Source organism: Poromitra crassiceps (assembly GCF_964638095.1).
Source record: "Poromitra crassiceps genome assembly, chromosome: 8".
Lineage (NCBI taxonomy): Eukaryota > Metazoa > Chordata > Actinopteri > Beryciformes > Melamphaidae > Poromitra > Poromitra crassiceps.
Genome location: NC_139629.1, coordinates 4893816 through 4914571, shown reverse-complemented (window position 1 = coordinate 4914571; position 20756 = coordinate 4893816). Strand labels below are relative to the sequence as shown.

The 20756-nt window shown below is 42.6% G+C and overlaps 1 protein-coding gene across 1 annotated transcript in view; it reads right to left on the bottom strand.

Annotated features, from left to right (window-relative positions):
• Positions 1-8238, bottom strand: part of scn1laa (sodium channel, voltage-gated, type I-like, alpha) — a gene marked incomplete at both ends in the record, with an annotated part of 38155 nt that extends 29917 nt beyond the window's left edge. Inside the window, 8 exons of the mRNA XM_083641976.1 lie at positions 1232-1373; positions 1548-1611; positions 2040-2243; positions 5440-5531; positions 6491-6619; positions 6719-6799; positions 7040-7185; positions 7975-8238. Coding sequence (XP_083498102.1) covers positions 1232-1373; positions 1548-1611; positions 2040-2243; positions 5440-5531; positions 6491-6619; positions 6719-6799; positions 7040-7185; positions 7975-8238 — 1122 coding nt within the window. The remainder of the gene's footprint in view (positions 1-1231; positions 1374-1547; positions 1612-2039; positions 2244-5439; positions 5532-6490; positions 6620-6718; positions 6800-7039; positions 7186-7974) is intronic.
• Between the last annotated feature and the right edge of the window lie 12518 nt (positions 8239-20756).

Sequence of the window (20756 nt, the reverse complement as noted above, 5' to 3'; positions counted from 1 at the left end):
CTTTGTTTACCTTCTGAAAACAGTTTGATTTGATTTGATTTGATTTTGTTTATTCATACACACAAGAAATTTCACAATACAAATAGCTTCATATACAACAATGATGCAGTGTGTACGAAAGGGTACCCCAAGGAAGCTACTAAAAGCTTATTAGAGGGGGCCCACAAATGAAACAAGAAAATAATGTCCAGAGGGTAGGGTATTGGTCATATACCCACCAGAACCAAAGACATAACCGGCAGACACAACAGCAAACAAGACAAAACAATAAAACAAAACAATCCCAAATATTTTATATGTGCTTTTAACGTTCTATACTTAGGATCAAACATAATTTGACACTAGACATTTTTTTTAACTTTTTCTTGAAAGTTCTGCTGTTCCTACTTGGTGCTTGTCTACAGACAGTAGTGCTGTCATCATTAGGTGAACGGAAAAAAAAGCAAATTGAACTTGCTTGATTAACCAATACTGTGTGGAGGGCCACATAGAGACAGTCCGCATGTCTGGGAACGCCCATACAGGCTCTAGGAACGCCCCCAAAATAGACGCTGGGTTAGCTGGCTCAGCCTTGCTGGGGGCGTGGTCAGGGTGGGGTAAATCCCCCGTTTTATCCATTCAGCAAAGTTAGAATTTAGCTGCTAGCCCAGCCCAGGCAGACACGATCGGGGATTTAAAACCACCGCAGTAAACGCACATCTGAGCAGACGTCTTGTGTTCTGCTCTAGAACCCCCAAACCTGTAGTTTAGAGCCGCAGCACCGTCTTTTGGTGAGTCAGCCCATGAGATATATCGACGGTTTTACCCCACTTGCGCGCCGGCCGTTTAACATTTTGTGGGCGTTCCCCGACATGCGGACTGTCTCTATACTGTATAGTATATTTTGAGAGACAAGCCGAGGGCCACTTAAAATCACTCTGCGGGCCGCAATTGGCCCCCCGGGCCGGACTTTGGACACGCCTGATGTACAGTATAGGGTGCTGTACTTTGAAACAGGTAACATCTTCTGGACATCAAATCAGTGAAGACTGACACTGTCTTGGTTTTTGCTGCTAGCTTTTTCCACACTTAGATGACATTGCGTCTGTAAAAACCTATTCCCGTCTATCACTAATTATTGTAAAAACAAAAACAAAAACAAAACAACAACCACCACCATCCTTTTACGGGCAGACGCTTTCTGCTTTACCAGTGTGTAAGTGCTTCCGGCCTCGCTGCTTCCACTGCCTACCTGCTGGTAAAGGTTTTCCCAGAAGTCCTGAGTCATCAGTCTGAACAGAGAGAGGAAGGCCCAACCAAACGAGTCAAAGCTGGTGTAACCGAAGTCGGGGTTCCCTCCGGCTTTGAAGCATTTGAACCCCTCTGGGCACTGCCTACAACAACAACAACAAGAACAACAACAACAGGCCTGTGAGCTCAGAAGGTATCCCCCATCTCTCCCCATTCACAATGTACTCTGATGGCTTATGCAGAAACACATTCCTCATCACACATATCAATATTGCATCAAACAAACATTATGTCCAGTCTGCCAGTAGGCTACTTACCCAGCGTCGCTGTTGTTTCCACAAAGCAATGGATCCCGTTTGTCTGGGAGCTTGTAATAATTCTCTGGCGGACAGAATGAAAGTCAGTTTTGCTGGTGGCTACGGTTGGGGACTGTGGTTGTGTGTCAGCACACCACAGATTATTATCATAACATCAAGCAGATGTTAGTAGCTAAGACGTCTGGGGAAATGTGTTGAAAGAAAAGACATGGAAACAAAATATATGGCTGGACTCACCACGCATGGCTACAAAGACACAGCGTGAACATTGTCCCACACATTACCAGCCACTCATCACGTCACCGCTCACATATCCCCCCAAAGCCAGATCTGTCATTTTGTCATTCACTCTGACTAGGCTCAGCTTTTCTTTTCTAGTCATGTTAGCATTAGCAGCGGATATAGCATTTCTCCCAAGCAAGTGGGATCAGGCTGGTATAGGGCCCTTGCAACCGCACACAAATAAGAGGAAAAAGAAGAAGAAATACCCACTCTCATCAAGGAAGTAGTCGTGCAGTTCTGTATTGTTCATCAGGGTGGAATTGGCTGGCCAATATATACACTTATTTCTTAAATGGCCCATGAACAACTGTAACCCTATGAGGGCAAAGACGCTGAGGCAGAAGACGGTGAGGATCATCACGTCGGAGAGCCTCTTCACTGACTGAATCAATGCACCAACGATGGTCTTCAGGCCTGCCAGACACAGTGTCATCTATTACAGTCTGAGTATGAAAAACACAGTCATCAACAGTTTAAGGGCCGTTAAGCCCTTTTCAGACATGCATTGAACTCCCAGAGAAGAGAACGTTATCCAGGCTACGCTCCATCATGAGCAATGACTCGCACCCACTCCATGGCGTGCTAGTCAAACACAGGAGTACATTCAGTGAGAGACTGATTCCACCTAGATGCAACACGGAGAGGCACAAGAAATCATTCCTGCCTGTGGCCATCGGCCTATTTAATGCCTCTCTTAAAAGAGCACCTCGGAGACGCTCAGTCTCCCTGAGATTGAGCCAGCCGATAGGCTAGATGGAAAAGTGTCTGGCTGAGCCACGTTTAACGTATAGGGCAAGCCGAATAATAATACAGGTTCAGTGTGCAATTAAGATAGGCTAACTGGAAAATGTGCCTGGCTGAGCCACGTGTAACGTATGGGGCAAGCCGAATAATATAAGTTCAGTGTGCAATAAAGTCAATTGACACGTAAGGTATACTTACTCTACGTATTTGCTTACTTAGACGTACTCCACTATTTTGCTCCTATCGCAGTAATACTGGTTAACGTTTATACTGTTTATACTGTTTATTCCATGCTATGTTGTGTTTTATTCTGCTTATTTTACTACTGCACTACTACTGTGTATTTATTTTAGGCTATGTGTGTTTTGTGAACGAGCAACTGTGACTTGTCCCAATTTCCCCCCGGGGATTATTAAAGTCTTTCTGATTCTGATTCTGATTCTGAAGATATCCAGACTTGACTCGGATGATGTTTATGTGGATCTTAACCACCCTACTACCGTATATAGTCTGGAGCGGGCAAGTGGACGTGTTGATGACGTTGGGATTGCTTCTGTTGCGTCTCCCATTTTACAAATGAATTAATGTTTGTGCATATTCCTATTTCCTGTGTGATTTAATTCTATGACTGGATAGTTACGTGGCTGGATTACAACGCCAAATTGGTAATTGAGTAAAAGTTGAACGATTTATTTTCCTCCTGGTCTGCCTGTCTTGAATCGTCAAAGAGATCATGTTTCATTATGTATTCGAGAGGTAAGCTTTGTGGGGCGAAATAAATTGAAAACAGGTCAGATATGACTTGAATCAACCTTGTTGTCAAATCAGCTGTTCCACGTTTAGCTTAATGTTACCCTTAGCTTAATGTTACCCTGGCTGTTACCCAAAGCTCACACTTTGGCACACCAGACGGGACCGCAGGCTTTAGACCACATTTTCTAACCCTATCGTCAGAATAATGTGTTGAAGGTTTTTCCTTAGAGTGAACAATTTCTGTGTAGTCTACATTGGAAAAACACAATTAAAATCTGTCTCACATTTAACAATGTGATTTCCGCCACAGACTTTCTACCACATTATCATGCCCTGCCCCCCTGCACACTCTACTCAGGTGCCCCCCCTCAGCTGAACTCAGGTGCCCCCCCCCAGCTGATCTCGGGTGCCCCCCCCCCAGCTGAACTCAGGTGCTCCCCCCTCAGCTGAACCACACACAGGATTTGTGGACATAGTCCCTTTTGTTCATATTTTGCTCACAACATGAATGACACCCCCCCCCCCAAATACATTAAGAAATGTGTTAAACTTATTGTCGGGGTATGAATCAGACAGAGAATGAGTGACAACAGAGTAAAATAACACCATGCGTGTTTGTGATTATGAACATGCAACACGTTCACAATGGGACACCACAGCAAGCTAGCTACAGTCAGCCATCGTTAAGTACAGCCAGTAGCATAAGAGCAAACCACCGTGAAGGAACAGTCCACACAGAGGAACATCAGTCCAAGGAACCATGAAGGAACAGTCCACACAGAGAAACATCAGTCCAAGGAACCATGAAGGAACAGTCCACACAGAGGAACATCAGTCCAAGGAACCATGAAGGAACAGTCCACACAGAGGAACATCAGTCCAAGGAACCATGAAGGAACAGTCCACACAGAGAAACATCAGTCCAAGGAAAAGCAAGGGAAAGAACAAGCAGATTGCTCAACAAGCAAACACACCTCAGACAGATCTCACAGAGTCAATATGCAAAAACACCTCAGACAGATCTCACAGAGTCAATATGCAAACACACCTCAGACAGATCTCACAGAGTCAATATGCAAACACACCTCAGACAGATCTCACAGAGTCAATATGCAAACACACCTCAGACAGATCTCACAGAGTCAATATGCAAAAACACCTCAGACAGATCTCACAGAGTCAATATGCAAACACACCTCAGACAGATCTCACAGAGTCAATATGCAAAAACACCTCAGACAGATCTCACAGAGTCAATATGCAAAAACACCTCAGACAGATCTCACAGAGTCAATAAGCAAACACACCTCAGACAGATCTCACAGAGTCAATATGCAAACACACCTCAGACAGATCTCACAGAGTCAATATGCAAACACACCTCAGACAGATCTCACAGAGTCAATATGCAAACACACCTCAGACAGATCTCACAGAGTCAATATGCAAACACACCTCAGACAGATCTCACAGAGTCAATATGCAAACACACCTCAGACAGATCTCACAGAGTCAATATGCAAACACACCTCAGACAGATCTCACAGAGTCAATATGCAAACACACCTCAGACAGATCTCACAGAGTCAATATGCAAAAACACAATCTACTATTCCTCCCACAGGTGGAACACATACAGGACAATAAAAAAGGCGTGTCTAAAAGCGTGGAATCTGTTTGGGTTTTGCTGATTTAGATTCCTGCATTTAATGGCACGAGAGGCAATTATTTGGAGCCTGCTGGACACGGGTGAGAGTGACGATCTATTTGAGCCGGTTCTCACCTCTGATGACCCAGATTGTTTTTAGAGCCCCGGAGAACCCTGAACGTTCTGAGGGCTGACACATTGCCCAGGTTCCACAGATTGTTTTTAGAGCCCGGAGAACCCTGAACGTTCTGAGGGCTGACACATTGCCCAGGTTCCACAAACTCTCTGTGACATATCTGTATGAGGAGGTGGGTGGGTGGGGTTTGTCACATACACACGCCATGACAAAACAATTAGGAGCAATTGCAGGAGGTGAGAGTTAATGGTGGGAGAGGGGTGTGAGGGGCAGGAGGAGAACGTGGCATAAACAGCGAGCCAAAGTGTGTGACTGCTAGCCCTGCTTACCTGGGATCACCGAAATGGTTTTCAACGCTCTCAGCACTCTGAAAGTGCGAAGAGCTGACACATTGCCTAGGTTTACAAACTCAGTAACATACCTGCAGGGAAATTCACAATGAGCATGGAATATGAACTCAGATCATGGGAAACTGTAATACATGTGATATACATGGTTTGCATTATGATCCTGGACATATGAAAGCACAAGTTTAGACTTAGAGGAATGAATTTCAATTCTTGGAGCTAAAATCTGTCTTGACAAATACAACATGCACCCAGCTGACCCACGTGATATAAACTGAAGACTTAAAATGTGGAATTTGAATAAATAAATAAATCAATCAATCAATCAATCAATCAATCAATCAATCAATCAATCAATCAATCAATAAATCAATAAATAAATCAATAAATAAGGTCTTACAATGGCAAAGGAATGGATTGCATTTTAGTGTAGACAGCAATCATTTTTATATATTTTATATATGTACGTGAACAATAGATTCAAATTCTTGGCTGAAAATGGACTCTTCAGTCTTCAGTCTCTCCTCAGTAGTCGTTGCCTAGTAGAGTACGGCAGGAATGAGTCCTAAGACCTGCCTAAGACCCGGCTGTTAGCACTTCCTGGTTCCCTCGTCTCAAGGGGTTAAATGCCTGAAATAAACTCTGTGCTTAACAAAGGTTGATGAAACAGTGACCTTTGTGTTCAGCAAGATAGCCTAATGTTCACAAATGATGACCACTTTTATGAATTTTGAAGCATTTTCTGAAAATCGCGATTTAAAAAAATCACTTTTACGCTCCAAAAATCATAAAAGTGGTCCCCATTTGCGAAGATTATCTCGCTGAACACCGAGTTCACCATTTCATAAACCTTTGTTACCAGAGACCTATTTCCAAATCCTCATACAAAAAAAATCCCATTGCCTTCCCGACGAGGGAACCAGGAAGTGTATGACTTCTGGGTTGGCCTACGAAAAGACAATCATCCCTGCGGTATTCATAGTGCATTTTTGGGAACGGAACAGTTGTGCTTTAGAGGTTGTTCAATACTTACGCCATGACAATAACACAGAAATCCAGCCAGTTCCAGGGATCTCTTAGAAAAGTGAACTTCCCGACACAGAATCCTCGCGCTAAAATCTTTACGAGGGATTCAAATGTATAGATTGCAGTAAATGTGTACCTGTTGGAAATAAAAATGTATGTCACTCAACAGCACTGCCTTCACTTGCCTCACAAATAACTGAGATATTTCTATTTGGTTCAATCAAGCCAAACTTACTCCACATTCTTGGCCCAGTCTGGCTGTTCACTCAGCGTCATGCACACACAGTTGGTAAGGATAGTGAACATGATCACCATGCTGAACAATTTGCAGGCGGTTGTCAAGGAAGCCAACCAGTCCATCAGCTTTGTTCACACAGCATGGTTTACAACACTTCTACATCAAACACAAATCAGCTGAGCAGCACATGTGTTGCGATAGCTATGTCAACAATTAATCCTCCTTAACGCATCATGTCTGCAAACATGGAGCGGATGCGAGGGGACGCCAGCCACAGATTTAGTGTGGCCTTTATATAAACATGATTACAACGCTTATCAGATTAATACCTTAATGAAAGGATATGAGTGGACTAAAATCTTAATTGATATTCTTCTAAGAGGGTTGAAGGGGCTCAGGACGTGCAAGGCAGGAGCGGCGTTGAAACGGAAGATGGCCTTCCCTCTGTTTAATACTATGAAAGTCTGAGAGAGAGAGAGAGAGAGGGGGGGGGGGGGGGAGAGAGAGAGAGAGAGAGAGAGAGAGAGAGAGAGATGTGGGGAGTACAAAACACCTGTCAGGTGGAGTTTCTATTTGACATGCAAGCTCTTTTTGTTCTCTACAAAAAAAATAGGATATATCATAATAGGAATGCAAAGTGTCGCTGTGTGTGTGTGTGTGTGTGTGTGTGTGTGTGTGTGTGTGTGTGTGTGTGTGTGTGTGTGTGTGTGTGAGAGAGAGAGAGAGAGTGAACAGAAATTGTGTTCGGCCACAGCTATGCCATTTTACGTGCGATCGCGCTGAATCTTTCAGGAAGTATAAAGAGCACCCCTGCAGGTGACCTAATTATTAGGGCCGACTGAATGGGCCAAAATGGCTAATAACTATTGTTTGGAGCGTGCCGCTTGAAAATCCTCTTTAAATGAAAAGAAATCCAATTTAAATCTGCTTTAAATTAAAAAATCTATATTGGGGTTCCCTGTGTAAATCCTTTTTATTGGTCCACCTGGTGCCTAGCCCTAGATAACACCTGGACTACTGCAGGGCCAGATTTAACAGAATCCTCACTCCAATGCGTCTCTCCTCCGGCCTCTTTGGGAATATTACACTTCCTGGTCTACTTCTTTACATAGTCCAGACAAAATCAAAATAAGTTTGATCATGACGAGACAAAATAACTTCAATTGAAACGGGTTTTAACTCAATTTTTAAGATGTTAAATGTTTGCATCGTCATAAGACTTCTTTCTCTAACTTCAAATCGAGCAAACCTACTTTCTGGTTGTGGTAGAAGGGGTCCAGGTCCTCCAGCGGGGTGGACACCATCCCTTTGGGGATGTCCCCGTATATAAAGGGCAGTGAGCTGCCCGCCACCAGGTCACTGTTGGGCTTGGGCTGGTTCTCCTCGTCGTGTTTCCTCTTCTCTCCTTTGGGCTTCTTGGCTTGCTCCTCGGCGATGCGCCCCTCGATGGCTTTGAGCGACTCACGACAAAACGGCTGGAAGCTGTCCGGTCCGGGTGGTACAAGCAGCTGTGCCATGTTTTCATCCTGCACCCTCAGAGTGGACAGCTAGGCTCCAGCATGAGAGGAAGGGCTGAGGGGTCAAACGAGACGAGGAGGTGGTTAGAGGTTGAGAAGAAACCACTTGAACAGCATGAAACATCTGCTTATCGCAGACTTGACTTTTGTGGTTTGCAACTCCGGTCCACAAATAAATCGTAAAACACTGAGAGTGGACTGCGGTAGAGGGTTGGAAATAATAATGAATCACTGAACTCTTTACATGATTGAATCCTAATAAACATCTGATTGATCATCTAATTGTTGTCCTGGCCAGCAAAGCTCTCCTGACAGATCGGCTTTAAATGGAGGAGAGGAGGTGGGTGTGGTTCGGTTCTTTGGCCGGACCTCATCAACCCAAAGAAGTGGCAGGCTCTAACGACAGGAGAGGCCTCCCATATACCCATTAATCCCTGATCTAATGATCTATACTCTTGTGGATTAAATGAGGATTTGAGATGAGAATTATTGATTCCAGGTTAGCCTCTTCCTGTCTGATTCTGTCCCTGGAAAGATTTGCAGGCTTTCTTTCTTATGGAACGTGGTTAGTCCAGTTTTCCCCCCTCAGAGCCAGGGAGAGAGCAGCAGGAGGAAACGACTCCTGACTGGTTTGACTGGCATGATGTGATGGGGCAGAGCTATGCAATATTAAATATGAATGCAGGGAGGCTGCACTGCATCTCTGTATGCGCCACGCCACTGACAGCGTTTGCTTGATCTGAACGCAATAGTGCACTATAATATAATACTATAATATAGAATACTGTACTTCCACAGTCAATCAATCACATACATTCTGGCCAATCAATTTGCCACAGGACTGGATTGGACATGTGGGGCCCTATTCTCCCACAAGCCTTCGGCGCTAAAACGGGCCTTAAACGCAAAAAAACGTGCCTTGCGCCTGTTTTGGGACGATATCAATATGGCTTTAGGCTGCCAAATGCGCTTTAGGCCGAATGGGCGTGGCGCAGTCCCAGAATGGGCCAAAGTGGGCGTGTCGGCCTTAAATCTCGGCGTACTGATATCTTGGCACCTGCCTTAAATTTAGCGCTTTGCGCCTTTGAAAACCAGGCCTATTCAGTGCGCCAGTGCTCTTCTGCTGCCTCTCCCCTGTCACCCTTCTCTGTCTCTCTCTGAAACCAGGCCTATTCAGTGCGCCAGTGCTCTTCTTCTCTTCTCTGTCACCCTTCTCTCTCTCTCTCTGACTCCCTAGCTTAGACAGGCACAACACACTTCCCATATAGGAAAAATAAATTGTAAGTTGTCTGGCCTGTCCCAGCATGCATTGTGCTTCTCCATTTCGCTACTAAATAGCAACCAAATGAGGCGAAATAGATATAAAAGGTCGATCTAAATTAATGTGTAATGGTAACACAACCTGCAATTGTACACATTTCAATATTGGACCAAATAAAACATCGAAATGAAACACCACCCTATGTGAAACATATATGTCCTCTTGAGCCTATATATACCCTGTGTGGATTTAACGTGATTTAGATAAGTGACAGCGGAACGCGCTGCGGAACGCCTTCTACTGTCATGTGCTATACTGTGATGTCGCTCCAATAACTTGGCCCAACCTCACATTTAGTTTTACAATAAAAACACATTTATGCAATGACTTTACATAATGTAGGGTATATTTATGTACATCATTCTACCTGCAGCAGGGGAGAGAAAACGATATCGTTCTGGACAAACTTTCACCAATATAAAATTAATCTCATCATATAGGGATAGGCTATATTTTTCTAGCTGATGCATTTAGAACATTCTTTTCACTTTGATCTTGCTATAGTGTAGCGTATTTACATGCTTGCAGTATTTAAACTGCAGAATAATAGCCTATAATGACAGACAGACTGGATGAAGGGCTTTCGTCTGGTTTTGCGGGATCACTGGAATTGGAGCTAAAAAGGCAAGCGTGGGATTCGTTTATTGCAGTTATCCAATGAGCATGACGGTGCATAATTTTACGCTTAAAAGGCGTGGTTGTAATGGTTGAGGCTGCGTCTAGCGCCAGCACGACGATATCAAGTGCGCTGGTCCACGCCCACTGATTTGAGCTGCGCCAGCCGCTCGGCCTAGAAACAGCGCCGATGCAACGATAGGGACCAACATGTTTCATGTAATCTCATGTCCCACATTCAATCCAAATATTCATAATTCATAATAAAAAATAAAAAATAACTATTTGTTGTGATAATAAATATAATGAGTTAATTGTTAGTTGTCAGACTGTGACCTTTACTGAAAGGCAGGCGAACTGAACAGAGACAGAGCTGAATAGAGAGACGGAAGTTGACACAAAAGGGCAAGGCATTGATCTGTTCAGCATTCTGATCAAACATTTTTGGCGTTGGTGAAATATGAATATCTTCTATACAAATGTAGAGATGATTAAGAAATCCCTCTTCAAAGTCACTGTCATGCACATTGCATTTTGTTGTTGAAAGTTCATGCCTCGGAGGGAGATCATTATTTGCACACATGCGTTAGTAGAGAGGAGCATCTCTGGTGAGAAAGGTAACAAATACGGCACGACTCAAATGAAACGCAGGTGCCTGGGCAAGGAAAGGGTATAGAGAGCCACTTCCTGCTTCAGCCACTGTACCAGAGATTTTCATCCGCCATTTATTTTCCCAAGTTTTACTTGGTCAAACCAAACGGTTCAGATATATTTAGAAACAGGAGAGACCGCATAACATTTCACTCTGACCAAAACGTAAAGAAATGCGGGTTTAAACAAAATATTTTTTCAATGTTTTTTTTTTTAAGTTTTGGTCTGAGTGAAATGTTCTATGGTCTCTCCTGATTCTAAATTTCATTTTAATTACTGTCTAACCAGCTGGTCTCAAACTGGAGTTACTACCTTACGACCAGTTGAAGCACTTTACAAGCAAACACTGAAAGTCCTGGACAGAAAACCCAATAGTTTCCACCATTGTAATATTATTACTAAGTATAATTTATTTAATATGGACAACTTTAAACTGTATACAGATATGTGCCTTGTGTTTAGAATCCTTAATGGATTAGCTCCTCCCCCTCTAAATACATACATCAAAATGAAGAACAATGACTCCAGAGAAGGTCTGGTAACTGACAAGGTCAGTTACCAGAGGAGAAAGGTCAGTTACCAGAGGAGACTGTGTTATCCCACGCAGACACAGCTCATTTGCAAAGTCCGCATTTTCAGTGAGAGCTTCAAAAACCTGGAATAGCCTCCCTATAGCCATTAGGAATTGTGCTAATTACCATACTTTTCAAATTAAATTGAAATATTATTTAAAATCTAAACAAACATGTATGCACAAATAATGTATCTAGGTGGATTTAAACATAGGGCACATACAAATGGATCATCTGTCTACTGTCCAGGAGTTGTGGTTGTATGTTAATAATGCAATGTGATTTCACCAGTTGTACTTGTATATTGTTTGTATGATTTGTGATATTTTGTGTTTTGTATGAATTATTTTGAATGTACCTTTTGATTGTCTCCTGCTCAGGGACTACAGGTGCAAATTAGCTCTTAAGCTAACCCTGGCACATTTACATTGATATTGATGTTGATTAATGTGCACTGTCCCTGATAAAAAAAAAAATATATATATATATATATACAGTATATAGCTGAACCGTTTGGTTTGACCAAGTAAAACTATTTTTATAAGCATTTTACGAAATGTCTATGAGAAAATAAATTGCGGAAGAAAATCCCTGGTACAGTGCTGAAGCAGGAAGTGACGTTCACTTTGCCTCTCTGTTAAGTACGGTAGACTTAATACTAGGGGTGTCACAATATATCGTCCCACGAAATTTCGCGATAGTAAAACGTCACGATATGTATCGTTGAGATGAAATCTCATATCGTGAAAAAAAAAAAAAAAATTTTTTTTTTTTTTTTTTCCAAAAGTAGACAAAGAAACGTCTTTGTTTGTTGAAGTTCAATGTGTGGAAAGTAGTTCAGTTGAACAAGTCTCTGAAGAGACACATGAGAAGTTATACAGGAGAGAAACCATTCAATTGAGTTTCTGGCAAAACTGTTTACTTGACAGGAAAAACTGAAGATGCATAAAAAATAGACTAAGAAAAGTCTTGTTGTTTGAGTTTGAAGAAAAACTGAAGATGCATAATGAGAATTTATACTGCTGAGAAACCTTTTAGTTCAAAGTAAATCTAAGTGACAGTGTAACTCATTCTATTTCAAGATAAGCCTTGTTATCTCCAATCTCATGTTTTTTCTAGTTGTTATTGTAATAACAATTTCCCACAACAGCATGTTTTGTATTTGTGCATTTCAAATAAAATACTACTTTTCCAGTCATATATTGTCATTATTCAAGTTTAAAAAAATATTGTTAAAATCGTATCGTATCGTATCGTTATCGTGAACCCAGTATCGTGATACGTATCGTATCGTGAACTGAGTGTATCGTGACACCCCTACTTAATACTGTTTAGTGCTCTTGAAGCACTTGAAGCACTAAACATCTTTGACTTTTTAGTCAAAGATGATGAAATGGGGAATGACTGTCAATGTTCCAATGGATCATTTCTCTAATGAAAACAAGGTAGATTCAAGGCACTCTACCAAGAATTAGAAGAAGCTTTAATTAAAGGCTAGTTCATATTAGAACACAATGTCACTCCTCCAAATTAATCTATTCACTTTCATGGTCTGTGCGTGATGAGCATCAATAATATACTATCATGCGCGATCATCTAATGAAACGATGACTGACTACATCACTATGAGCAGCAAGTTAACAAACAAGGCCAAATCAATTGCACCCACCAATAAAACAGTCTAATGCAAAATGATATTCACCAATAATGAATCTGTTAAAATACGCATATGAAATTCTGGTTCTACCTAAATCAATTTTATTTTGTGAAATACTGTATAGCATTATTACTGTTAGAATGCAAGTGAATCATTTTTATTTTCGCCCGAAAGAGCACCTTCTTACAGCTTGGCCTCACCGGGACGGCACGGTGGCTCAGTGGTTAGCGCTGTTGCCTCACAGCAAGAAGGTCCCGGGTTCGAACCCAGGTCCTTTCTGTGTGGAGTTTGCATGTTCTCCTGTGTTTGTGTGGGTTTTCTCCAGGTGCTCCGGTTTCCTCCCACCATCAAGAAAGACATGTATGTTAGGGTTAAGAGTCTAGACTCCTGTCAGCGCTCCTGACCAAGGGAATGGCGAAAGTACTGGAGTTGGTCCCCGGGCGCTGCACTGCGGCTGCCCACTGCTCCTAGTTCTAGGAAGCTTCCTAGTAGAGGATGGGTCAAATGCAGAGGATGAATTTCCCCATGGGGATAAATAAAGGATAACTTAACTTGACTAACTTAACTTAACCTGCCTTGAACGCTATAGCGCTCCAATTGATATCCTTTGGACCACATCCCAGACAGTATGAGCAGTATGAGCATGTGAGAGGATTAAACACTTCAATTGAGAATGTCCAGCCGGGCCGGCCCTAGGCAAGGCCCTAGGCACTAAGGCCCTAGGCATAAACGAACTAAGCACCAGACCTGCTTAGGGCCCCCAATGCTTGAAATATGTCAATGGTAATGGTAATCATATAAAAGGCAATGTAGTGTTGTGCAGGTTGGCTAGCTAATACTAGCCTACTAGCTAATACTAGCCTACTAGCTAATACTAGCGTACTGGTTGAATCCTTTCCCACTGCCTGTGTCAGACCTGCTGTCACATTCATGTGCAACGCGCTCTTTTGAAGCAAGCACAGTGGAGGTTACAGTCCTCTCCTGTGTGTTGATGCAACAAAAATGTAATGTTACAAAAAAGGACATATCCTGGAGCAGAGAAAAGAAATACAAAAAAAGACGATGAGAAAAAACTGAAAGATAAAGGTATGTTTGCATTACAGGTGGGTGTCTGGCCGATAGATTATAGGTCTGCAAATGATGAAGCATTGATAATAGTCAATATTATTGGCAGCGATGAGGCGGTGGGGGGCCCCCAAATCAAATTCTGCTTAGGGCCCCATAAAGGCTTAGGCTAGCCTCTTAGGGCCCCATAAAGGCTTAGGCTAGCCTCTTAGGGCCCCATAAAGGCTTAGGCTAGACTCTTAGGGCCACATAAAGGCTTAGGCTAGACTCTTAGGGCCCCATAAAGGCTTTAGGCTAGCCTCTTAGGGCCTAGCCTCTTAGGGCCCCATAAAGGCTTAGGCTAGCCTCTTAGGGCCCCATAAAGGCTTAGGCTAGCCTCTTAGGGCCCCATAAAGGCTTAGCCTAGCCTCTTAGGGCCCCATAAAGGCTTAGGCTAGCCTCTTAGGGCCCCATAAAGGCTTAGTGCGGTGCGATCCTGACCGGTCTATGGAAGCGCCACACATGAGCAAACACACATACACACACACCAGGGCACACTCACTGCCCAACGCAACAGCATGCGAGGTTGATCGACAGACAGACAGACAGACAGACAGACAGATAGACAGACAGACAGATAGATAGATAGATAGATAGATAGATAGATAGATAGATAGATAGATAGATAGATAGATAGATAGATAGATAGATAGACAGACAGACAGATAGATAGATAGATAGATAGATAGATAGATAGATAGATAGATAGGTATAGGGAGCTCACTTCTCTCAAGAGAAAAGGTTGTTTGTTGGCTGAGAGTGTTAAATGTGAAATGGAGTGAAGAAAAGGGGAAACTTATTTCTCTTAAATTTAAGCACTTCATTTTAAGATGCACATTTTTCCAAAGCACTCTGTTGTATGTTATTTTTAAATGCATTATTTTACTTGAAATGAGAAAAGAGAATTTATTTATTATAGTAGGCTAGTTATGTATAATTAATCCAGTTAAATATGAAAACTGTAAATAAGCATTGTTGATGTTTATTTTGATTTAACAGTCAGTTGTTGACTACATACAGACATTGTACCATTAGGCTACTTCAATCATTGAGTTCAATGGCACTGAATCATAGCGTAAGCTACGTTACAATGTTCCGGACCTTTGCTTGAGGAAATTTTCTCTAACTGGACCTCTTTGAATTTTAATTGAGTGCCCCTGATCTAGAGACACAAGTATCATCTATACACCTGGTACCGAGTATCATCTAGAGAGACCTGGTACCAACCTTTGTCTGCGACCAGGGAGGCTGCACCACCCCCCCCCCCCCCCACCCCCTTTTTTGCATTTCATGTATCTTTAGAGAGCCTCTATCAGAGAATTGAACTGCAATGCAAAACACTGTAACAATTATTGACATGCATTCTAACAGTATACAGTATTTCACAAAATAAAATAGATTTGAGTAGAACCAGAATTCCATATCATTAGCATACATACCATTTCAACAGACTCATTATTCGTGAATATTGCTTTTCATGACTCTTTTATAGGTGGGTGCAATTATTTTGGCCTTGTTTGCTAACTTGGTGCTCATATTGATGTAGGCAGTCATCATAATCATCATTAGTCGATAGCGATATTATATTATTGTTGCGCATCATGCACAGACCACAAACGTTAATGGATGAATTACAGTAATTTGTCCGGCTTTATGGGTTTTGATCAGTGGTGCAGTATGCTTAAAATATGCCCAGTTCCTCATGTGCAATCTTGTTTTTCCTGATCTGTTTCCCCCCCCTTTAGCATTTGCAAGCCTTAATATAAGAAGAACAATCTAATAAATGTGATAAATGTCTATATACATGTGCAATTCTGAGCCAAATATATGCGAGCGCCTTAGCTACAGAGGCGCTATAAAGCTTCAGAAGATCAATATGTTGTGTCAGTATCGACGGGCAAATTGGGCAGAACTGTAGCACTTGAGGGCATTCACTATAGCCCTGCCCTCCACTACATTTTAATAAACAGGACATGTTTCCTGTTCAGTGCACTGCACGTTCACTTTACATACCGTACAATATTTACTGAGGCCATTGCTTTCTTATTATTTAATATAGCTTCCCCCTACGTTGGCTGCACAGGTAAAATACATCAGTTGTGATGGTTATAGCCTTCTGACTGGTCTAATATAATAATAATAATAATAATAATAATAATAATAATAATAATAATAATAATAATAATAATAATAATAATACTACATACTACAGTATATCACGCTTTTCAAGGACTCAAAGACGCTTAAATAATAAATTAACATAAATGATGACCTATAGCAACTGAGTAAGACTTGGTTTTAAAGGAAGATTTGAACAATGCTACGATACCCCATGCTAGCAATGCAATATTGTTACTATTGAACTTTTGCTATATTTTTTACTGGTAGGCCTACTACATTATACCTGTGTGTGTGTGTGTGTGTGAAGGGATACAGTGATATTGACTTGGTGTCCACATCATGAAGGTCAACCTACACAGTGACCAACCTCTAAAACCCCTTCTCATTACGAACAGCTTGAGGTATGAGCTGCCACTTTGAAGCTTCAAATAGGCCCACTTCAACTTATCTGGAACCTGTTGACACCGTGACCTCACGCCAAGCTCAAATGGACACATTAGTTTCCTCTGGCTCTCGTTGGCCCAGACTGTCAACACATTGGTTTTGTCTTGACCATCCACCATACGTTTAGCCCTGTCCTGATCAGGTGATGAAAGGCCTTGACCTCTGTCACCTGCTTGGGCTATAGTAGTCTCGCTGGTCAGCCTCCTCTCCCTTCCGTCCGAGGAGTCTGGCGCCGCAGGTCTCCATAGTGGGATTGCGATGGGCGGCGCTTAGCGGCAGTGCCCTTGGAAAAAAGTTTCCAACAATCCAACTTGCCGTTTTCAGCGTGTAGCAATGAGCTAGCGTGTAGGTTTCTGCCGTTAGCTTGCTAGCTAGTTAGTGTTGTTGTTTTCACTGAGGCGGCAGGGCACTATTTACAGCGACACACGGGGAGGAGGGAGCGGAAGCCGCTCTGATTGACATGGTCGGAGCCAATGACAGAGTTTGTAATAAGCCGGGAGCGGACATCCGGCTGCCACCGAAACATTAGCTCCAATGGGAGAGCAGAGTAGAGCAGGGGAGGGTTTATCCCTGTTATGGAGACCTGCTGCGCCAGACTCCTCGGACGGAAGGGAGAGGAGGCTGGCCAGCGAGACTAGGGCTATAGTTTGGGGGCAGTGGTGGCCCAATGGTAAGAGAAGCGAGCTTGTGACCGGAAGGTTGTCGGTTCAATCCCCGGGACCGGCAGGATAAATCTGGGTGGGGAAAGTGAAAAGGCAGCGCTTGCCCCTCCCTCATTACCACCACTGAGGTGCCCTTGAGCAAGGCCCTTAACCCCAACTGCTCCAGTGGAGCTGATCAGTGACCAGCAGATCAGACTGTGGTTGTACTGGGCAGCTTCCAGGTATGAATGTGTGTGTGAATGTGAACAGGGCGCTCCTGAAAAAGAGAGCATTGCTCTCAGTGAGACTCCCCCTGTATAAATAAAGGTAAAGAAAATAAAAAAAATAAAAAAAATAGTGACTCACACTGTTAGAGGCCTTGACCTCTGTCACCTGCTTGGGCTATAGTGACTCACAGTGTTAAAGGTCTTGACCTCTGTCACCTGCTTGGGCTATAGTGACTCACAGTGTTAAAGGTCTTGACCTCTCATTGCATCAGATGCCATCAGTTTCCGGGTACTCTGGGCCACAAGTTTTGGACTTGCCCAAAATTGTACACATTCTGGTCAGACATTTTTAATACATTCTCATATATATGTCAAAAACAGATTGACCCAGATCCAATTACTGCAATATTTGGGGTTGCCCCTAGCAACAGTGGGATATCCAGACATCAATCAGATCTAATGGCCTTTTCAACATTACTAGCTCGCCGGCTTATTCTTTTTAGCTGGAAATCGCCCACACCTCCATCACACTCACGCTGGATTCGTGAGGTAATGTCATTTCTTAAGCTAGAAAAAGTCAGATGTACAGTCCAGGGTTCTCTGGAAAAGTTTGAAATGACTTGGCACCCCTTCTTAGATTATTATGATAAGGAATTTGACGCAAGAACTTTAGATTAGTAGCCCCCAACAGCTCTACCCTACCCTCTTCCCACCTCCCTCTTGTTCTTTCCTTGTCTCTATTATTATTATTATTATTTTGGTTTTTTTGTTTGTTTGTTTTTTGTTTTTTTACACTTGGTTGTCATTGCATCACAAATACTCAGGAGATTGTATACACGTATGACATCATGCAACCTTGCACTTATTTTGTATTGTCTGTCTTCTATGGGGTTTGCTTTTTCTTGTTTGTATTGTTTAAAAACGAATAAAAACAATTTGAAATAAAAAAAGGTCTTGACCTCTGTCACCTGCTTGGGCTATAGTGACTCACACTGTTAAAGGTCTTGACCTCTGACCTCTGACACCTGCTTGGGCTATAGTGACTCACAGTGTTAAAGGTCTTGACCTCTGACCTCTGACACCTGCTTAGGCTATAGTGACTCACACTGTTAAAGGTCTTGACCTCTGACCTCTGACACCTGCTTGGGCTATAGTGACTCACACTGTTAAAGGTCTTGACCTCTGACCTCTGACACCTGCTTGGGCTATAGTGACTCACAGTGTTAAAGGTCTTGACCTCTGACACCTGCTTGGGCTATAGTGACTCACAGTGTTAAAGGTCTTGACCTCTGACCTCTGACACCTGCTTGGGCTATAGTGACTCACACTGTTAAAGGTCTTGACCTCTGTCACCTGCTTGGGCTATAGTGACTCACAGTGTTAAAGGTCATGACCTCTGTCACCTGCTTGGGCTATAGTGACTCACACTGTTAAAGGTCTTGACCTCTGTCACCTGCTTGGGCTATAGTGACTCACACTGTTAAAGGTCTTGACCTCTGACCTCTGTCACCTGCTTGGGCTTGCTCCTCCTTATCTGAAAAAACTGATTGTAACAGATTTGAGCCTACTGTGTTTTTGGCTGCCAATTAAAACAAATTGAACCAATGTGGAGGATGGGACTGTAGTCAGGATTCAAATCAAAAGGGCAAATACTTCAAATCCATCCAAATTTAAATGTTGGGTTGGATATGTTAGTTCAAGAGAAATGTCACCAACATCTGAATATCATTGAGATCAATGGCCAAAAGCAGTCAAGGTGCAGTGTGTTTCCCCCACTACTCCCCCACAGCACATTAGCTTATGTCTTCTTCATGGGGCCATGGGCCGCTGTCAGCATTTTGTCAACATTTCGAAACGGATTACTTTATCAAATATAATCGTAGTCATTTTATACAGGCAGGCAAGACAGGGAGTAAACAAATACAGACTTGTACAGAGAGGTCCATCGAGAAAGAGACAGAAGGTCTGTAACAATATTACAGGGGGATCATGGGGATTTCTCGAGTGGTCCAGTTCCGGCTACTATCCACGGTGCTGAAAAGTTGTTTTGCACAACAAGCTTAATAATACAAATGCATCAGGAAACATGCATAGGTGTGCACAGATTAGGGGGGAAATGTTGTGTTTATGCCAAAAGACTGCCATTGACCTACTCAGGCAATGCATTGCATAAAAGTGACACTTGATAACAACAGAGTTATTATAGGAGGACATATTAGACATAGTTGGTGGGTCAGATAAGCTCCCGGGGGGGCCGACACACTCACGTCCACGGCTGCTAAGTGCTCCCAACCACTGCTTGCTGCCTCCCAGACTACACGATTAGATCTCGCCTAGACAGGCGAGATTCAGGGCGTTGGCGAAATAGCTACCCAGAGCTGATGATGAGCAGCTGAATATGAATCTTTCAGATAAGATCATGGTTTTATGTAGGCCTATGGAGGAGAAAAAAAAGCTGCTGGCGTTATGTAGGCCTATAGCTAGCCTACATTCTAATCTGGATAGGTGATACATTCAACAGCACAGTCTAATCTAATCTCTAAATAGCCATCTGGGTCAATAGTGCCGAAATTCATGCGAACAGGACCCCCAGTCTTCTATTGTACAATGTAGGCTAACAATTCCTGACCCATGCCATCATTTTGGACCCTGGTCATTGTCCATATTATTGTGTAGCCTACTACAGCAGCACACAAGATCAATAACTTGTCTTCATGTAAACACACGAACACTGTTCGTATCCTAATTCATGTTTGGGTAAATGTGATAAAAATTTGATTTAGCCTACAGTCTCTAAAATTACTTTTACAAGAAGGACTTGGAATCTTTCTCTTGTATAACTTTCCAAGATCCAAATAATTCGAATAGCCTACATCTCTGGTGCGACTCCTCAACATATAAATAATAAATAATCCTCAAACTCCAAACCCTAAACACAAGTTTTTTTTCCCACCAATACAAACCATAAGGCTATAAACAATTTGGGCCAAAGAATAAAGTTATAGCCAGGCAATTCAGTTTGGCCTAACGCCGCACGCACATATGAGCTATTATTTCCCAGCAAAAGCAGCCACATGGACACGGATACAACTTTCAAAGCTTTTCTCGTGATAATAGCAGCAACACAACACTAATACAGGCAACTCACCGTCAGTTGATCATCCT